The sequence below is a fragment of the Rosa rugosa genome, chromosome 1, assembly GCF_958449725.1.
Source record: "Rosa rugosa chromosome 1, drRosRugo1.1, whole genome shotgun sequence".
Classification (NCBI taxonomy): Eukaryota; Viridiplantae; Streptophyta; class Magnoliopsida; order Rosales; family Rosaceae; genus Rosa; species Rosa rugosa.
Window position 1 is genome coordinate 10,724,387 of NC_084820.1, and position 14,651 is coordinate 10,739,037.

At 37.7% G+C, this 14,651-nt stretch overlaps 1 protein-coding gene and 1 pseudogene across 1 annotated transcript; both read right to left on the reverse strand.

Annotated features, from left to right (window-relative positions):
- Window positions 1-3,666: 3,666 nt before the first annotated feature.
- LOC133716852 (zinc finger CCCH domain-containing protein 6-like) lies at window positions 3,667-7,945 on the reverse strand. The gene is made up of 4 exons (XM_062143507.1): window positions 7,656-7,945; window positions 5,382-5,588; window positions 5,075-5,199; window positions 3,667-4,986 (listed from the first exon to the last, which is right to left on the reverse strand). Exons 1-4 carry the CDS (start codon window positions 7,719-7,721, stop codon window positions 3,837-3,839), a joined length of 1,548 nt encoding a protein of 515 aa, XP_061999491.1. The 5' UTR covers window positions 7,722-7,945; the 3' UTR covers window positions 3,667-3,836.
- A 2,608-nt stretch (window positions 7,946-10,553) lies between these two features.
- Window positions 10,554-12,832, reverse strand: LOC133740831 (F-box/kelch-repeat protein At3g24760-like; annotated as a pseudogene).
- Between the last annotated feature and the right edge of the window lie 1,819 nt (window positions 12,833-14,651).

Here is a 14,651-nt window from a genome sequence, read left to right on the forward strand (position 1 = left end):
ATAAGTATTTGTGTAATATCGTTGACAATTTTAATTTTATTGGATATTCTTTGTCAAACTACTTATATTCACCTTATTAGTTTTAGGGCTAAATATTGTTTAATACCCTGTAGTTTAGGTCCGAAATCAATTCAGTCCTTCAACTTTCAATTTCATCCAAAACACCCCTGCGTTATCAAATCTCATCTAATAGGTCCTTCCGTCAATCATCCGTCAATTGGAGCCGTTAACTAGTTGACGAGGCATGCCATGTCAGATCATGTGGGCCCCACCTATCAGGCAAAATTCCAAAATTGCCCTTGCCTCTATTCAAAGCAGACAAAAGAACATAAAATAGGAGGAAATTGGGAACATAAATTGAAACCTGTGGGAGATAAGAAGAGGCCATGTGTTGATTATATTGTTCAAGATGGCTGGAGCTGTTTTTCTGAGTTTGATGGAGAAGATTGGAGTCGGGATTGTATATGGACTCTTTATTGGGCATCCCACAATCCCTAGCTACTACCATCTTGCGCTGCCAGCTAATTATAATCTCCACTTCAAGACCAAACAGAAATGTCGGGTTGAGTTTCAGACCAAAACCCAACGACGCAATTGACCCATTACTCCACGACGCCGTTAATTTAGCTTCTCTTCGTTTCCAAGAGACCCATCGACCAGGCAACCCCTTAACCTCCGTATTTATTACTATATTTTTCTATCAGTAATTTTATCCAACTGGTGATAAGCAATTCAGTTGACACATACAATATACAAATGTGTCTCAGTGTCTGTCTTTAATGGCGAGGACGACGTTCTTCAATTCCACAATTCTTCACGTTCTCTCCAATTCTACCTCCTCTTCTTAACTCCCCGATTCCCGAGACGCCCCAATCTCCTTCGATCCTTCAATCCTTCTTCTTCTTTGGAGATTCGTTCCTGCTCTCAACTTCATCACACTTCCAATTTCTATTAATGTTTTTTCATCTGCCGCACATTTTGCCGGAAAATTCAGATGTCGGAATGTCAAAGATGGATTCTTTGGGATTTTGACTTCCGATACTGTTGGATTGCTGCTTCTCACTTTCATCGAGTGTTTTTTCAATTTGGTGTTGCATTTTGTGATGGATCTAATTGGGAATCGTCGTGATTTGGCTCAATTTGATTATGGAAATGAATTAGCTTTTGATTTTTGTGTGGTAGAGTAGCTTTAGTGTTTGATTAGCTGAATTGCAATTCAAATCTGGGATCAGCAGCTTGGGAGGGGCAATTTTGGAATTTTGCCTGATAGGTGGGGCCCACATGATTTGACATGGCATGCCTCGTCAACGAGTTAACGGCTCCAATTGACGGATGATTGACGGAATGACCTATTAGATGAGATTTGATAACGCAGGGGTGTTTTGGATGAAATTGAAAGTTGAAGGACTGAATTGATTTCGGACCTAAACTACAGGGTAGTAAACAGTACTTAGCCCTTAGTTTTACCTTTAAATTTTGAGTAGAATACTTATTACAGTACATTACAGGTTTATTATAATCACGTTTGTATACGTCCACTCTGAATTTTTACCGCTTAAACATATATACTGCCTAATTTTTTTTTTTTTTTGAATCAATCCCATATGGCAAAATAATATATTCATCACAAGCCAAAATAAGCCACTACATACCCTTCTGTTGTCATTTATAGACAGAACAAGAAGATAGTAGTAGTAGGCACAGTGGTACATAGAAATAGACATACTCATTATACATTCAAATACGTAGATGTACCGCAGATCCTCCATTGGTACTACACCTGAGGCGCTAGAGATAGCTAGAGTGCACACAAGTGCTTACGTTCCTAATACAAGGAAACTTATTGTGATTAGACAAAACCTAAAAACATAGGGTTTCCCAAACAAAGGAAATAACAGAAAGAAAAAAAATCTAACTATTTTGGGCAAAGGCCCAAAGGACAGCTCGAGGCCCAATAAATCCCAACCCAATCCTACTTCACCCTTCGTGCAAATCTGTCAGAAGCACCACCGTCGACCACCATCACCGCCATCAAAACGAGGGCTCCACCTTGACCCAGCGAATTGAGCAGACGTCGTTGTACCGCCACCGCCGCTTGGAAACAACCCCGCCCGTGCGCGCCTGACGCTGAACCAAAAACCAATGCTCCCGTCCATCACCGCCTCAGAGCAACGAAACAGAATCCTAGTCAGCGCCACGTTCAGCCTCCAAGCAAACCCAAAGGCCCAACCATAGGACTCATTACCCGTCCGACAACAACGTCATGACAGCAGCGTGACCAAGGTCAACCCTGCTGCCAGTTGGAGTGCCACCGGACGAGAGGTGGAGTTTCCGTGGTACCTCGGCCTTAGTTTCTCGAGAGAGGGAGTTTTAGGGTAAAGAATTGCAAAGCTGTACTATATATATGTATATACTGCCTAATTTATGTGAAAAGAGTTAAAGAATAAATAAAGAGAAGGTAAAAATAAATTGTGTATAGATTGAATTAATTTATAAGTACTTATTTTCATCAATTGTTTCAAACTTAAAAACCAAAAAAGAAAATAGAAAAGAAAACCCTAACCGTACAAGGTTCTTCTCCAGCGTTCGGCGCCATCCCAGCTGCGCTTGTCGCTATCTCAGTAGTGCTTGTCGCCATCCAGGCGCGAGCCGCGTCATTTGGTTGTTGTCCTCAATTCCAGCGACCCGACTCATCCTAACGGTGTCCTCATTTCAATTTCAGCGACGTAGTTGTAGTTCCCAGCAGTGACAATCATGAATTTCTCGGTGGTGCTTAGTCATTCCCAGCAGCGAAGTCGGTGGTTGAAGTCCAACCTCGTTGTTGATTACAGCAGCGGTGTTCTAGGTTCTCGACTTGTAGATTCGTCGCTAACGATGTCCTGCTAGGGAGGAAGACCTCCCGACAAGGTGATGGTGCTTATGGGCTGCTTCTCCTTTTCCTGTCTCTAAGCTTGGACTTTTGTGATTTGCTCTAGAAATGGGTTACAAGGAGATTGTGGGCTTTTTGACTCATTTGCTAGCTGGGCCTATATGGAGGGTGCTTTGACACCCTCATCCTTTACTTAGCAGCTTGGCAATTGGGGTGGAGGTTCCTCTAATCCTCCATGCCTAACACTAGAAGTATGGTCTTAGTAAGTTGCATCTTAGTTCCTCTAGTTGTACACCAATTGAGGTCTCTAGGCGACTAGGTTGTTTCAATGGTACACCAATTGAGGTCCCCATTTTGATTATGTATATATATATACCAACATAGGTTACTGTTAAAAGGGAGGTAGGTAGTGCAGATTTGTTTTCTTTATTTTAGGCTCAATAATGAAGCGTATATGTTAACGGTGAGAGTCACCTGTCTTTTACTTGGCGGCTTGTGCCATTTATGATTTTAATATAAGACAGCATCTGATGTACGTACCTTCTGACCATGAATACGTAATGAAATTATGTATTCTTTAAAAAAAAAAATCAATTGTTCCAAACTTCCAAACAAATGAAACAATTAATGCAATACCAAGTCAATCATCAAATAATTATTCTCCAAAGAGATTTACTATCAAGGCCAAATCACGCTTGTGGGCTTCTGGGTCTGTCCTTTCTCTTGTTTGTGCTGATGGGGCCAGATGAGCCACATTGATGAGGATTTGGAAATTAAACAGTGTATAACAAACAACATAATCAAAAAACATTTCATGAAATTCTCATTAATCTTTGCAAAATGCCTAAGTAAATAAAAAAGAAATTAAAAAAAAAATACTTGGCCTGGGTCTGAAAGTCTACCCCTTTCCCAAACTTTTTACAAAATTGGAAAAAAAGTGATGGATTTTACCACTAACAAGTATTACCTAAAACATACTCCTCCCCTTATTAACCCCATTTAGTTTCATTCTCTTGGCACTTTGGGCCTCCATACCAGTTCGCCAATTTAACGACATGTCATGGAGGTATTCACAATTAGCACCCTTACGACATCCCTTGGCAGTTTTGAAAAACATGCAATGTTTCGGTTTCTTGGTCCTCATTTCTGCTGGATTAGAGTTTACAGACATTTTCAAGTCCACCAAGTGATTATGATTGTTACCATTTTTGAGCAAAATGGGGTCCTGCATTTCTTTATTTTCTGTTCCATGTTGCCTAATGAGGTTCTTATAGTAGTTCATGTCCTTGACAATTCCGGGTTCCTGGACTGGGAAAGATCCTAAGGGAACCATGTTCTGTTCAGGCGATGCACTTAATGGGGGTTGTGCCTGATTTGGCAGTCTGGGCAGTAGAACATGGTCAGCTTGAGGGCTGGACAAGGAAGGTAGTGGTGGCGATAGTGCAGGTCGCTTTAACCCAGATTGAACATGGTCAGCTTGAGGGCTGGATGAGGAAGGTAATGGTGGTGATGGTGCAGGTCGCTTTAACCCAGATAATTGAACAGTATCTGGTTGAAGAGGGATTGCATTCAAAGTAGTACCCACTTTACCTGGCATGTGGAAGTTACCATCTGGAGTCCTTTGCATATCAGAGTTTGAAAGGGATGAGGGAACATAGGGAGTTACCGTCTTTGAACTGGGTGCAGTATGTGTATTCACTGATGCAATTCCTGTATTGGCTTGTGGTCCATGTACATTAATCAATTTCTGGAGCATTTTCGGATCGTTAAGAATCTTAATAAGCAAATCAGTATCGATCATACTTTCCTTCTCGCTGCTATTCTTCATTGCAGTTAATGCAGCTGAAGCAATGGCCGTAAAATCAGCACTTTGATTAGGTAACTTTCCTGGTGCATGTACTTGCTCCAAACCAGGAGGGTTGGACTCAGAAACATTTGCAGTTCCAGATGCCAACAGACCTTGGGAAAAACCTGGTAGCTGAGAGACTACAGTGGTGTTTACTGGTGTTAGATCTTCTTGATCTTCTTGGGACTCTTCTTCAATTGGATTGATGGGAACACAAGGAGTGAGGCTATGATCATAATGCTCATGTTCTACGTCCAACGAAACAGAGGGGCTGCAAGTGCGAAAAGATGATCAAGCTGAATCCTATGTACAATAACCTACTAGCAAACATACTTCCAGATATAAAGAGAAAACCTTACCTAGGTGGAATTGCAGAAAAACGAGGATATACTGCCTCAAGCACTCTCATCTCTCTTAGTTTTTCAGCCTTGGCTTCTTCACTTTCCTCACCAGCTGCTACACGCCAGCCGTCACGCATAATAAGCTGTTAAAATAAAATAAAAACATTTGAATCAATACATCAATTACAAATACAGGCAGATATGCATTTTGATTCTTTAATTCGGAATGAGCAGAACACATGTTTGAGTAAAAGATACAAACAATAGTCTTTTGCATCACAAGCGTAGTACATCGTATTTTAACAGAGATCTATCATCTGCTTACCTTGGAAGGGCATTGCCACCTAATCTGAGGGATGGGGAAATGTTGCAGCTTAGATTGCTTCACAGAGATACCTACTTCAAAACCAGGCGGGCTATCATTGTGTTCAAAAGAACTGGAATGCAACATACTTGATGTCTTCGGTTGAAAATGACCTTGATATTTCATGCCAACTTCCACAGGACAATCCAAAGAAGAGAACAGCTTTACCTGTTGAAGCCAAAACTTAGTCAGCCACAACAATCATTAATATTTCCATAAACTATTGAAGAGAAAAATTTTGACACGAAGATAGAACATATGAAGGATCATTTTAAGAAACAGAGACATTGTCTGAAGAAATGTTCAGTTTTTTAAGGATGTTATACTTTCAAATGGTGCAATTCAAGAACCCTATCATGGAAATCATACAAATGCAGGCAAAGACCAGCATGACATTGACAATTCACATTTTCTCACCAACCATTTTTCTTTATAAAGCCTCAAACATTAGTACAAAATTTGTAATATACAATTTTGAATCTACTACAATGGCTTTACAGGGTTTAAATCTTGGATGTGACCCATCTGAAAACCTAAAAGCCAAAAAAACTAGTTAAGTCTTACAAATGGTTGACATGGCTCCCAAACTGTACATAAATTGCTATCAACAATAGTCTTTATGTCAAGGTTTTTCCGTATTTTCATTTTTGCATCTATGAAGCACCAAAATCATCAGGGGTATAATATAACTGTTTTGGGGATCTAGTATCAATTGCATAGCAAAGGATGGTATATTTGAACTTTGGGTGAGTTCGTGAATTATTTCAGTAAATGCTATCTGAATCTGACACAAAGGCCCTGTTTTGTCACTTAATTTCTATAAAAAAAAAATGTATAATACATTATTCATGCCAGACTTTTATCTTTACGACCAACTTATCAATGCAGACCCTAACCCTATTATGTAGATACCCTGGCTCTATGCAACTGGTAGCTCTTATTTTCAATCTGAAAAGGATATGCAGTAGTAACTACTCCTGACAATAAAGAGGTAAGTAGGCAATTCTAGTCATACACACATCCTCTCTCTTAAGCAGGTTATAAGTCTGTTTTCAAGAAGCTCATGCAATTGCAGCTTCAAAATGCTAAAGGCTTGTTTAGGGTTTAAGTAACATAACAGATAGAAAAGGAAATTTTTATTATTATTTAAAATTTTACGCTAATTGTGAAAATATTTCCATTATCAGGAAGGCCTTTTTAATCGAAAATGAAGTTATAAGCTCTAAACTTTCAAAGTTATGCTTTCTATATTAATGATCAACAATCTAAAAACAACAAATACTCACATAACAAAGATCAAAAGCTTTAAACTTTCAAATGCCTTATACGAAGGCGAGGATGATTGTCGAATAATAGTGTTTCATGTTTTCATATTTAATGGCAAGTCCAAACTTTTGAACTTATGCTTTCTATATTAAGGATTAACAATCTAAAAATAAAAAATACTCACATAAAAAAGATCAAAAGATTTAAACTTTCAAATGCCTTGTACTAAGGAGGGGATGATTGTCGAATAATGGTGTTTCAAGTTTTCATATAAATGGCAGGTCCAAGGTTAGTAATCGTATGCGTAAATAGTAATAGTTATACTATTTTCTAAGGCCATTATTATTAATCTTAATTTGGGTTGATAATTAATAAAAAAAACACGATTTCAACACACTTCGTAACCTTTCAACGAGATCATTTTCAATGAGATCATTTACTTTCAATCAGAAGGACTAGATTTCATGGCAATCAAATCATATTCTAAGTCTCCTGATTCGTGTTTATAATTCTGTGATCCTTTCGATAAAATCATTCAGTTCATTGATAGGGCTAAAGAGTACCATGACTAATAGATTTTATCGCAATCCCCATCCTCTCACCAATCAATTAAACCATCATGATTTTCATCTTGTTTTCGCCCGATTAACATATTTCATAACAACATATTGGTCATTTGTCTTTGATCTATTCATAAATTCAAGCCAATGTCACTGTCAATATTGCAATGGCTTTCCCTTTCACTTCTCCCTTTTTTAATCAATTGAAATCCAATTGTTCAAGCTTTCTTTGAACAGTAAATATAAAAATTAAAAATCATAATCTAATCAACCATATCAGTTGTTGCTTTCTTCATAATTAGAGGGATGGATATCTGGAAATTTTAATAAACAAATCTAAGAACAGCCTTGGATCCAAATCAAAACAAATTAAAAAAAAATCCAAAATTTTAAGATTTTGCGATTATACCTGACAAAGTTTAACTGCAGGAGCCCAAGAAATTGATTTCCTCGATCGCTTCATATTCATTCTCATAATCAAACACACGCTTCAGATTCAAATTTACTACAAAATTTTCTTACTAATCGAAGAAAACTAACAAAGGCTTTATAATCAGATTCGTAATATATCGTAATCGAGATTCCGGTTTTCGAAACCCTAGCGCCTAATAGAAATCAGAGAGAGAGAGAGAGAGAGGAGAAGAACGAGAGAAGATGCCCTAGTTTTGACGATTGCGTCGCTCGAAGAATGAGACCAAGCCCTGGTTATATAGTGGAGAGAGAGAGAGAGCTCTTGGTTTTTGTTTTCGGTTTTTTCCTAATTTTCCGATGGGAAATTTAATTTCGGGGTGAGGGTGTTTTGGTAATTTAAAGTGGGACCAGGTTGGGTCTTATTGGGTTGGAAACAGCTGCGCACACCTACGTTGAATGGGAAAGGGAATGGATGTGGTGGCCGTGATGTACGGTGTACGCCTGGCTGGCGCTATCCGGCTTGTAGATTGACGGCTCTGATTTCGTTTGATGTATTTGGAGGATTGGATTGCGAACTTTTATAGGGTTTGAGGCGTGAGGGATACTTTTTTGTCGGCAATCCTTTTCCTATGTGATTGAGGATTCTGTTTTATCAACAAAATGTTCGAGAATATGGTAGAGACGCCCGTGATAAGTTTTCGAGGTTCGGACAATGATGAGAGGAAAAAATCTATTAGAGAACGGATTTGTTTGAATTATTTTTTTTGGAATGAATTAAACCGGTAATCATTAGTTTAGTGGAGTTACAGCACAAATGAATGACTGTTACGATTCGAGAATGTTTAGGAACACAATTAATTCGGGTTATAAAGTAAGTAATAATAATGATGAAAAGTAATTTGCCTAACATTCCATCGAGAAAATGTATTTTTAATTAATTAATGTGGATAATTAAAATTCTTTTTCGACTTGATTAAACATCTCAGTTGAACTTGGTATGGTTGATTCCTTTTGAGGAATAGGATCTATCTGCTGTTTTGTGTGCAGCTAGCTAGATAAGGAGGACATCACAGTCTAGCATGATTTATAGGCAGAAATATCACTTTGGTCATCGAACTATGGCTTGCTCGACACTTTGGTCATCCAACTTTTAAAAACTTCATTTTGGTCATCGAACTATATCATCGCATATCACTTTGGTCATTCCGTCTGTTTTCTCTGTTAACTCCAAGGGTATTTTGGAGATTTAAAGGTTTACTCGCCATTTTTATAACTTAATCCAACTTTCCCGCCTAAACATAAAACTTCATCCAATTTTGCCAACTTTTCCCTTTTATAATTCCTCGATTTATTAAATCAATATTTTTCTTCCTCTTATATTCCCTCACTTTGAATCATTCTCTGACTCGATTATTTTTCTCTGTTGTATGCTTTGATTACTGATGATGAATGCATGAATAAAATGAGGGAAAAGTTGGCAAAATTGGATGAAGTTTTATGTTTAGGCGGAGAAAATTAGATTAAGTTATAAAAATGACGGAAAAAACATTTCATCTCCAAAATACCCCTGGAGATAACAGAGAAAACTGACAGAATGACCAAAGCGATATACATACCCATAGTTCAATGACCAAAATGAAGTTTTTAAAAGTTGGATGACCAAAGTGTCGAACGACCCATAGTTCGATGACCAAAGTGATATTTCTCCCTGATTTATAATAGAATTGTATATTCTCATTATGCATTTTTTTTTTTTGCTCAAACAGCTTTCCTATACATATTATAGCAAATTACCACTACCTACACTTTTAGTGCATAAATTACCATTAGCAGGCCTATTTTTTTGAATTCCCATGCGGTAATGTGCAAGGCCCACGCGCAAGGTATTATGCCTTGCGGTCAAATTCCTTTTGTTTTTGAATTGTTTCTATTGATAAATAAATTACAAAATTGCCCTTGTGATTTGAATAATGTGAATTAACACTGCTGAATTTCAGTAGCATTATGAAGAAAGAATATTTCTACATTCCATCTTTGTTTTTCTTATAAACAACTCATTTATTTAATAATCCCAAAAATTATTTATACATATTACAATATGAAACTTGAACACTATATCATTTATCTTTGGCTTTGCTGCTTTCACATACAAGTTGCTTCGAATTCCACCTCTTCTCATGGTGAAGAAATTTCTCCATCAAGATTTCCTCATGTGCTTGAGGCTCTCTTTGATTTCCTTTTCAATTTGTAGCACATTGTCTGCGTAAACACTTCTGTCCCTGACTCCCTGGTTATTTGCAACTTGTTGTATATAGTTTAGGATATATATGTTCCACAGTCAAACTACAAAATGATAGAGAAATCGAAGTGAAGGTATTCATTTAGTTAAAGCTACTGACATTCAGTAAGGTAAGTAAAAAGATACATATACATTGCTGCAAGCATATTACGTATAGTAGCAAATTAACATTGTGTCCTCTTCTTTTATTACAGCAGCCTTCCCATTTGTCATTGCGATTAATCTGTGTATATGACAAATGCAAATATGAGTATTGACTGTTAGTAGTATACTGACCCTCAGTACTATACTAACCCCAGTAGTATACTGACCCTCAGTAGCGTACTGACCCCCAGTAGTATACTAGCCTGGGTTCTCCTCTACTCAGTTCTAGCTTCCGAAAATGGAACATGCAAAAAAAATCAATCAAAAAAACGCCCAAGTCCTGGCATTGTTTTATCTCCCTCGCTATTACAACAGGCAAACCTAACCAATCCCTAAACCACAACTCCCCAACGCAACAAACTCCACAAATTACAAAAGAAAACAACTATAAGGCATGCAAATGGCAACACCTAAAGCTCAGATCCAACCAAAACAAATCGGATTCTCTCCTAATCAAAAATATACCTCTTCTTCAAAGTCATAGTCATTCTCAGTCAGCGCGGACTCATCATCGGAGCCGTGGGAGTTGTCCTCGGTGGCGTCTTCGTTGTCTGAGTCGGCGGAGTGAGCGACGACCTCTAGCTCTTCCTCGTCCTCTTCGTCGTTGATCGGCTCCTCCTCCTCGGAATTGGATAGGGCTTCGTCGGAAGAGACCTGAGGCTTCGTTTTGCGGGTCAGTAGCCTCAGTAGTTCCTTTTCGCCGTCGGATCCTAGATCTGTTGTCTCGCTGCCGGAGCCTAGATTCGTTGCATCGCCGCCGAAGCCTCGATTTGTTGCTTTGCCGGAACCTTGCTTTGTTGCTTCGCCGCTAAAATGGAGGTTTTGATTTTGGAGAAAAATGGAGGTTTCGATTTTGGAGAGAGAGAGAGAGAGCTGATGTATCGTGATAGTGAGTAGTAATTTTTGTAATTCCATAGAAATTTAACTATCCTTTATGTCTTTAATGCAAATGAACAGTGACCGCATTGGAACCACATCTCTAGCTTTTGCGCACGGGAAAAGAAAAGAGTTTTTCTATTGGAACCTCCAAATTTACTCACTTGACCTCTATGCTTTTTACACCTCTTATCAAATTTTCAAATACTAAATTTACTCACTAAACCTCACTAAACTTCCTCAAATAACCTCACTCATATAATTTGCAAACAAATTATTATCTTTAAAATAAAAAATTTAGTCATTTCAATAATTTAATCACTCTATAAATCTTAACTAAATACATTTCTTAATTAAACTTGAGTTTCAAAAATTAATGTCTAATCAATATGAAAATGCAATGAACTATTATATTTTTTTTCTATTTTAGCTGTGCAAAAAAAAAAAAAAAAATCATTTGTTTTTATTCTAAAAAAAAAAATCATTCGTTTTTTAATGTTTATTTTTGTTTTCTGTATTTTTTGTACCACATGATTAATTATTTAAATATTTTTAGTTTTTAGTTTTTTTTTTGCAAATATAATGGATTCACTTAGATTTAGGTCATAAATCATAAGAGGATTTATTTTGTTTTCCCTTAATATGCGTTCAACAAATATATCATATATTTTTATGTCACATGATCTTAATCATATTTTTAATTCTTATTAAATATATATGAATGCTTTAATGAGTATGTAGTGAAATGGGAAAATGAAAATAGATAAGGAAAATAATAAGGAATACAATCTAATATTATTGAATTGGAAAGTCTACATAAAATAAAGGATTAAATACTTGTTACTCCTCATACTTTTTCCTGAAAAATAGTTTGGTCCCTCGCCTTTTAAATTAAACTGAATAGTCCTTATTCTCTCAAATTCTCATATAACAAGTCCAAAATGATCCGAAATGACTATTATGCCCCTAATTTTCTATTTTTATTTTTTTCTCTATTTTTTTTAATTTTTCTCCCCCTTTTTTTATATTTTCTCTCTCCCTCCCTCTCTCCTGCCGCACAGTCTCTCTCTCTCCCTCGACCTCTCTTCTTCTTCTTCTTCTCTTCCTCTGCAACCACCGGAGAACCTCCCTTTGAAGAGGGCGGATGACAAGGACTGGGAGGAATTGCCGGATCTGAAATCAGCAGGGAGAGGAGGACGGAGCTGCCAGGAATCGGAGTCGGGGCTGTAGATCTCGACGGCCAAGCCGTCCTCGATGTCGACCAAGTTGCCGATGAATCTGACACCGCCGACGACGATGAAGTTGGGGAGGAGAGAGCCGGAGTCGAAAACGCCGAGAAGAGGGTTGATGCGGGAGAAGTAGAGAGGCGAGGTGGAGCGCTAAGAGCGCTTGAGGATTCTGGAGTAGGTGAAGTTGGGGGCGGTGATGAGGAAGAAGCCGTCGGCGCCGAGGAAGCAGGAGTGGGAGTAGTGGTGGGGAGGGAAGGTGGGGGTGGGGAGGCGGAGCCAGCGGTTGGAGAGAGGGTCGAAGGCGAAGGACTGGTTGTTCTTGGAGGAGGTGTTGTGGATGCCGTAGAGGAAGAACCAGGGGTGGGATTGGGTTTGGGTTTGGGTTTACGTGGCGGAGAAGGTGGTGGAGGAGATGATGGATTGCCAGAGCTTGCAGACGGTGGAGGCTCGGACGAGGGTCGGGATGGGGAGGTAGGAGAGGATCAGCTCCGTCAAGTCGGAGCTCAGGTTGGTGATTTCCGTCATGGGTTTGAGAGATAGAGATAGGAGGAGGAGTAATTCTGTAAGTCTTGCTTGTTCACTTTTTTGTTTCATAATAAACAATGAAGATTTGGAAATGGTGATGAAATGGTGGCCGGAGATGGTGTTCTCCGGTGGTTGCAGAGGAAGAGAAGAAGAAGAAGAAGAAGAAGAAGAGAGGTCGAGGGAGAGAGAGAGACTGTGCGGCCAGGAGAGAGGAAGGGAGAGAGAAAATATAAAAAAAGGGGGAGAAAAATTAAAAAAATAAAAATAATAATAAAAATAGAAAATTAGGGGCATAATAGTCATTTCGGATTATTTTGGACTTGTTATATGAGAATTTGAGAGAATAAGGACTATTCAGTTTAATTTAAAAGGCGAGGGACCAAACTGTTTTTCAGGGAAAAGTATGAGGAGTAACAAGTATTTAATCCTAAAATAAATATAATATTTTTTTGGTATAATTATTGTCCTTAATAGTCATTTTATAGTAGGTTATATATGTCATTTAATAATTCATAATAGAGTGAGGTCAAGTGAGTAAATTTAGAGGTCCCAATAGAAACTCTAAAAAAAAAAAAAGAGAATTTGTAGTTAATGGTCATTACCTCTTAGGGCAAACTCTAAAATTACACGCGGTTTACTTGTCTAAATAGGCTCCCATGCTATGGTTTTCAACGTGCTGAGAAATTCAAAAAAAGCCATGGAATATGAGAAATTGGTTGCAAGGAAATGAGATGATGAAAACAAAGAATACCTTCATGAGCAAACTATGCTTTTCATCTTTGCTGTTGTATATTGGTAAAAAGCATCCAGATTCTCACCTTTTCAATAAACAAACAGATATTCACCTTTTCAATAAACAAACAAATATTCTAAAACTTAAACACAAGCATTCAAATATTCGAGTCGGTACTACTTTTCAACACCAAGATCAATTTTACGAATGATGATGTGATGATGTACGTTTCACGAAAGAACATGGACTAGAATTACAAGTAGATCTTCGAAACACTAGCTAGTACAATAGAAAGGAATTAGTGACTCAAACAGAGACTCTGAAACGCCATGCATCAGATTAGTTTACTTTCTTATGAATCAATCAGGGCCTAGGCCAAGTCGGGGGTGGCAAAAAGATATTAGCACTGTCTGGATAAGATCCTAACTGCGATGCCCTTTGCGTATATAAGTTGAACACTCCAATCTGACTAGAGATACTTTTAGGAGTACCCCTTGCAACTCGACGTTCACAAGAGAAATAAATGCAACTCCCTCGCACTACTAGCAAAATAACAATACACACGGATTTACTGTAGTTAAAAGCCACAGAAATCCGTGTGAAATAGAAAAAGCCACAGAAATCCGTGTGAAATGAGCATAATCGGGCCCACAATAATTTATACAATAACAATATCAACGGAAATCCGTGTGCATAAACAACAGTCACAGATATCTGTGTAAAAACTAAAACATTTTCACACGGATATCTGTGTGAAAATCAATTCACACTGATTTCTGTACGTATTATAAATTAGTTTATTTCGAAATAATTAATTTTTTATGTTATGTGAATTATGGAGGGACGGATTTCCGTTACAATAAGTATTTGATACAGATATCTGTGTGAAAAGAACATAATTGATACATATTTGATTTATACAATAACAATATCGACGGAAATCTGTGTGAATAAACAATAGTAACAGATGTCTGTGTAAAAGATAAAATATTTTTACACGGATATCTGTGTGCAAATCAATTCACACTGATTTCTGTGTGAAAATCCGAAATTAGTTTATTTCGGGATCATTAATTTTGTTTGTTATGTGAATTACGGAGGGACAGATTTCCGTTATAATAAGTATTTGATACAGATTTCTGTGTGAAATGACTAACACACACGGATTTCCGTGTGAAAAACAATGAG

What these genes read in the sequence shown, in the direction of transcription:
- LOC133716852 (XM_062143507.1), bottom strand. Translation starts at nt 7,721, where the DNA reads ATGAGAATGAATATGAAGCGATCGAGGAAATCAATTTCTTGGGCTCCT. An exon ending in GGTGGCAATGCCCTTCCAAG is followed by an intron (nt 5,200 to 5,381) that starts GTAAGCAGATGA and finishes TTATTTTAACAG; the next exon opens with CTTATTATGCGTGACGGCTG. An exon ending in TTTTCTGCAATTCCACCTAG is followed by an intron (nt 4,987 to 5,074) that starts GTAAGGTTTTCT and finishes TCGCACTTGCAG; the next exon opens with CCCCTCTGTTTCGTTGGACG.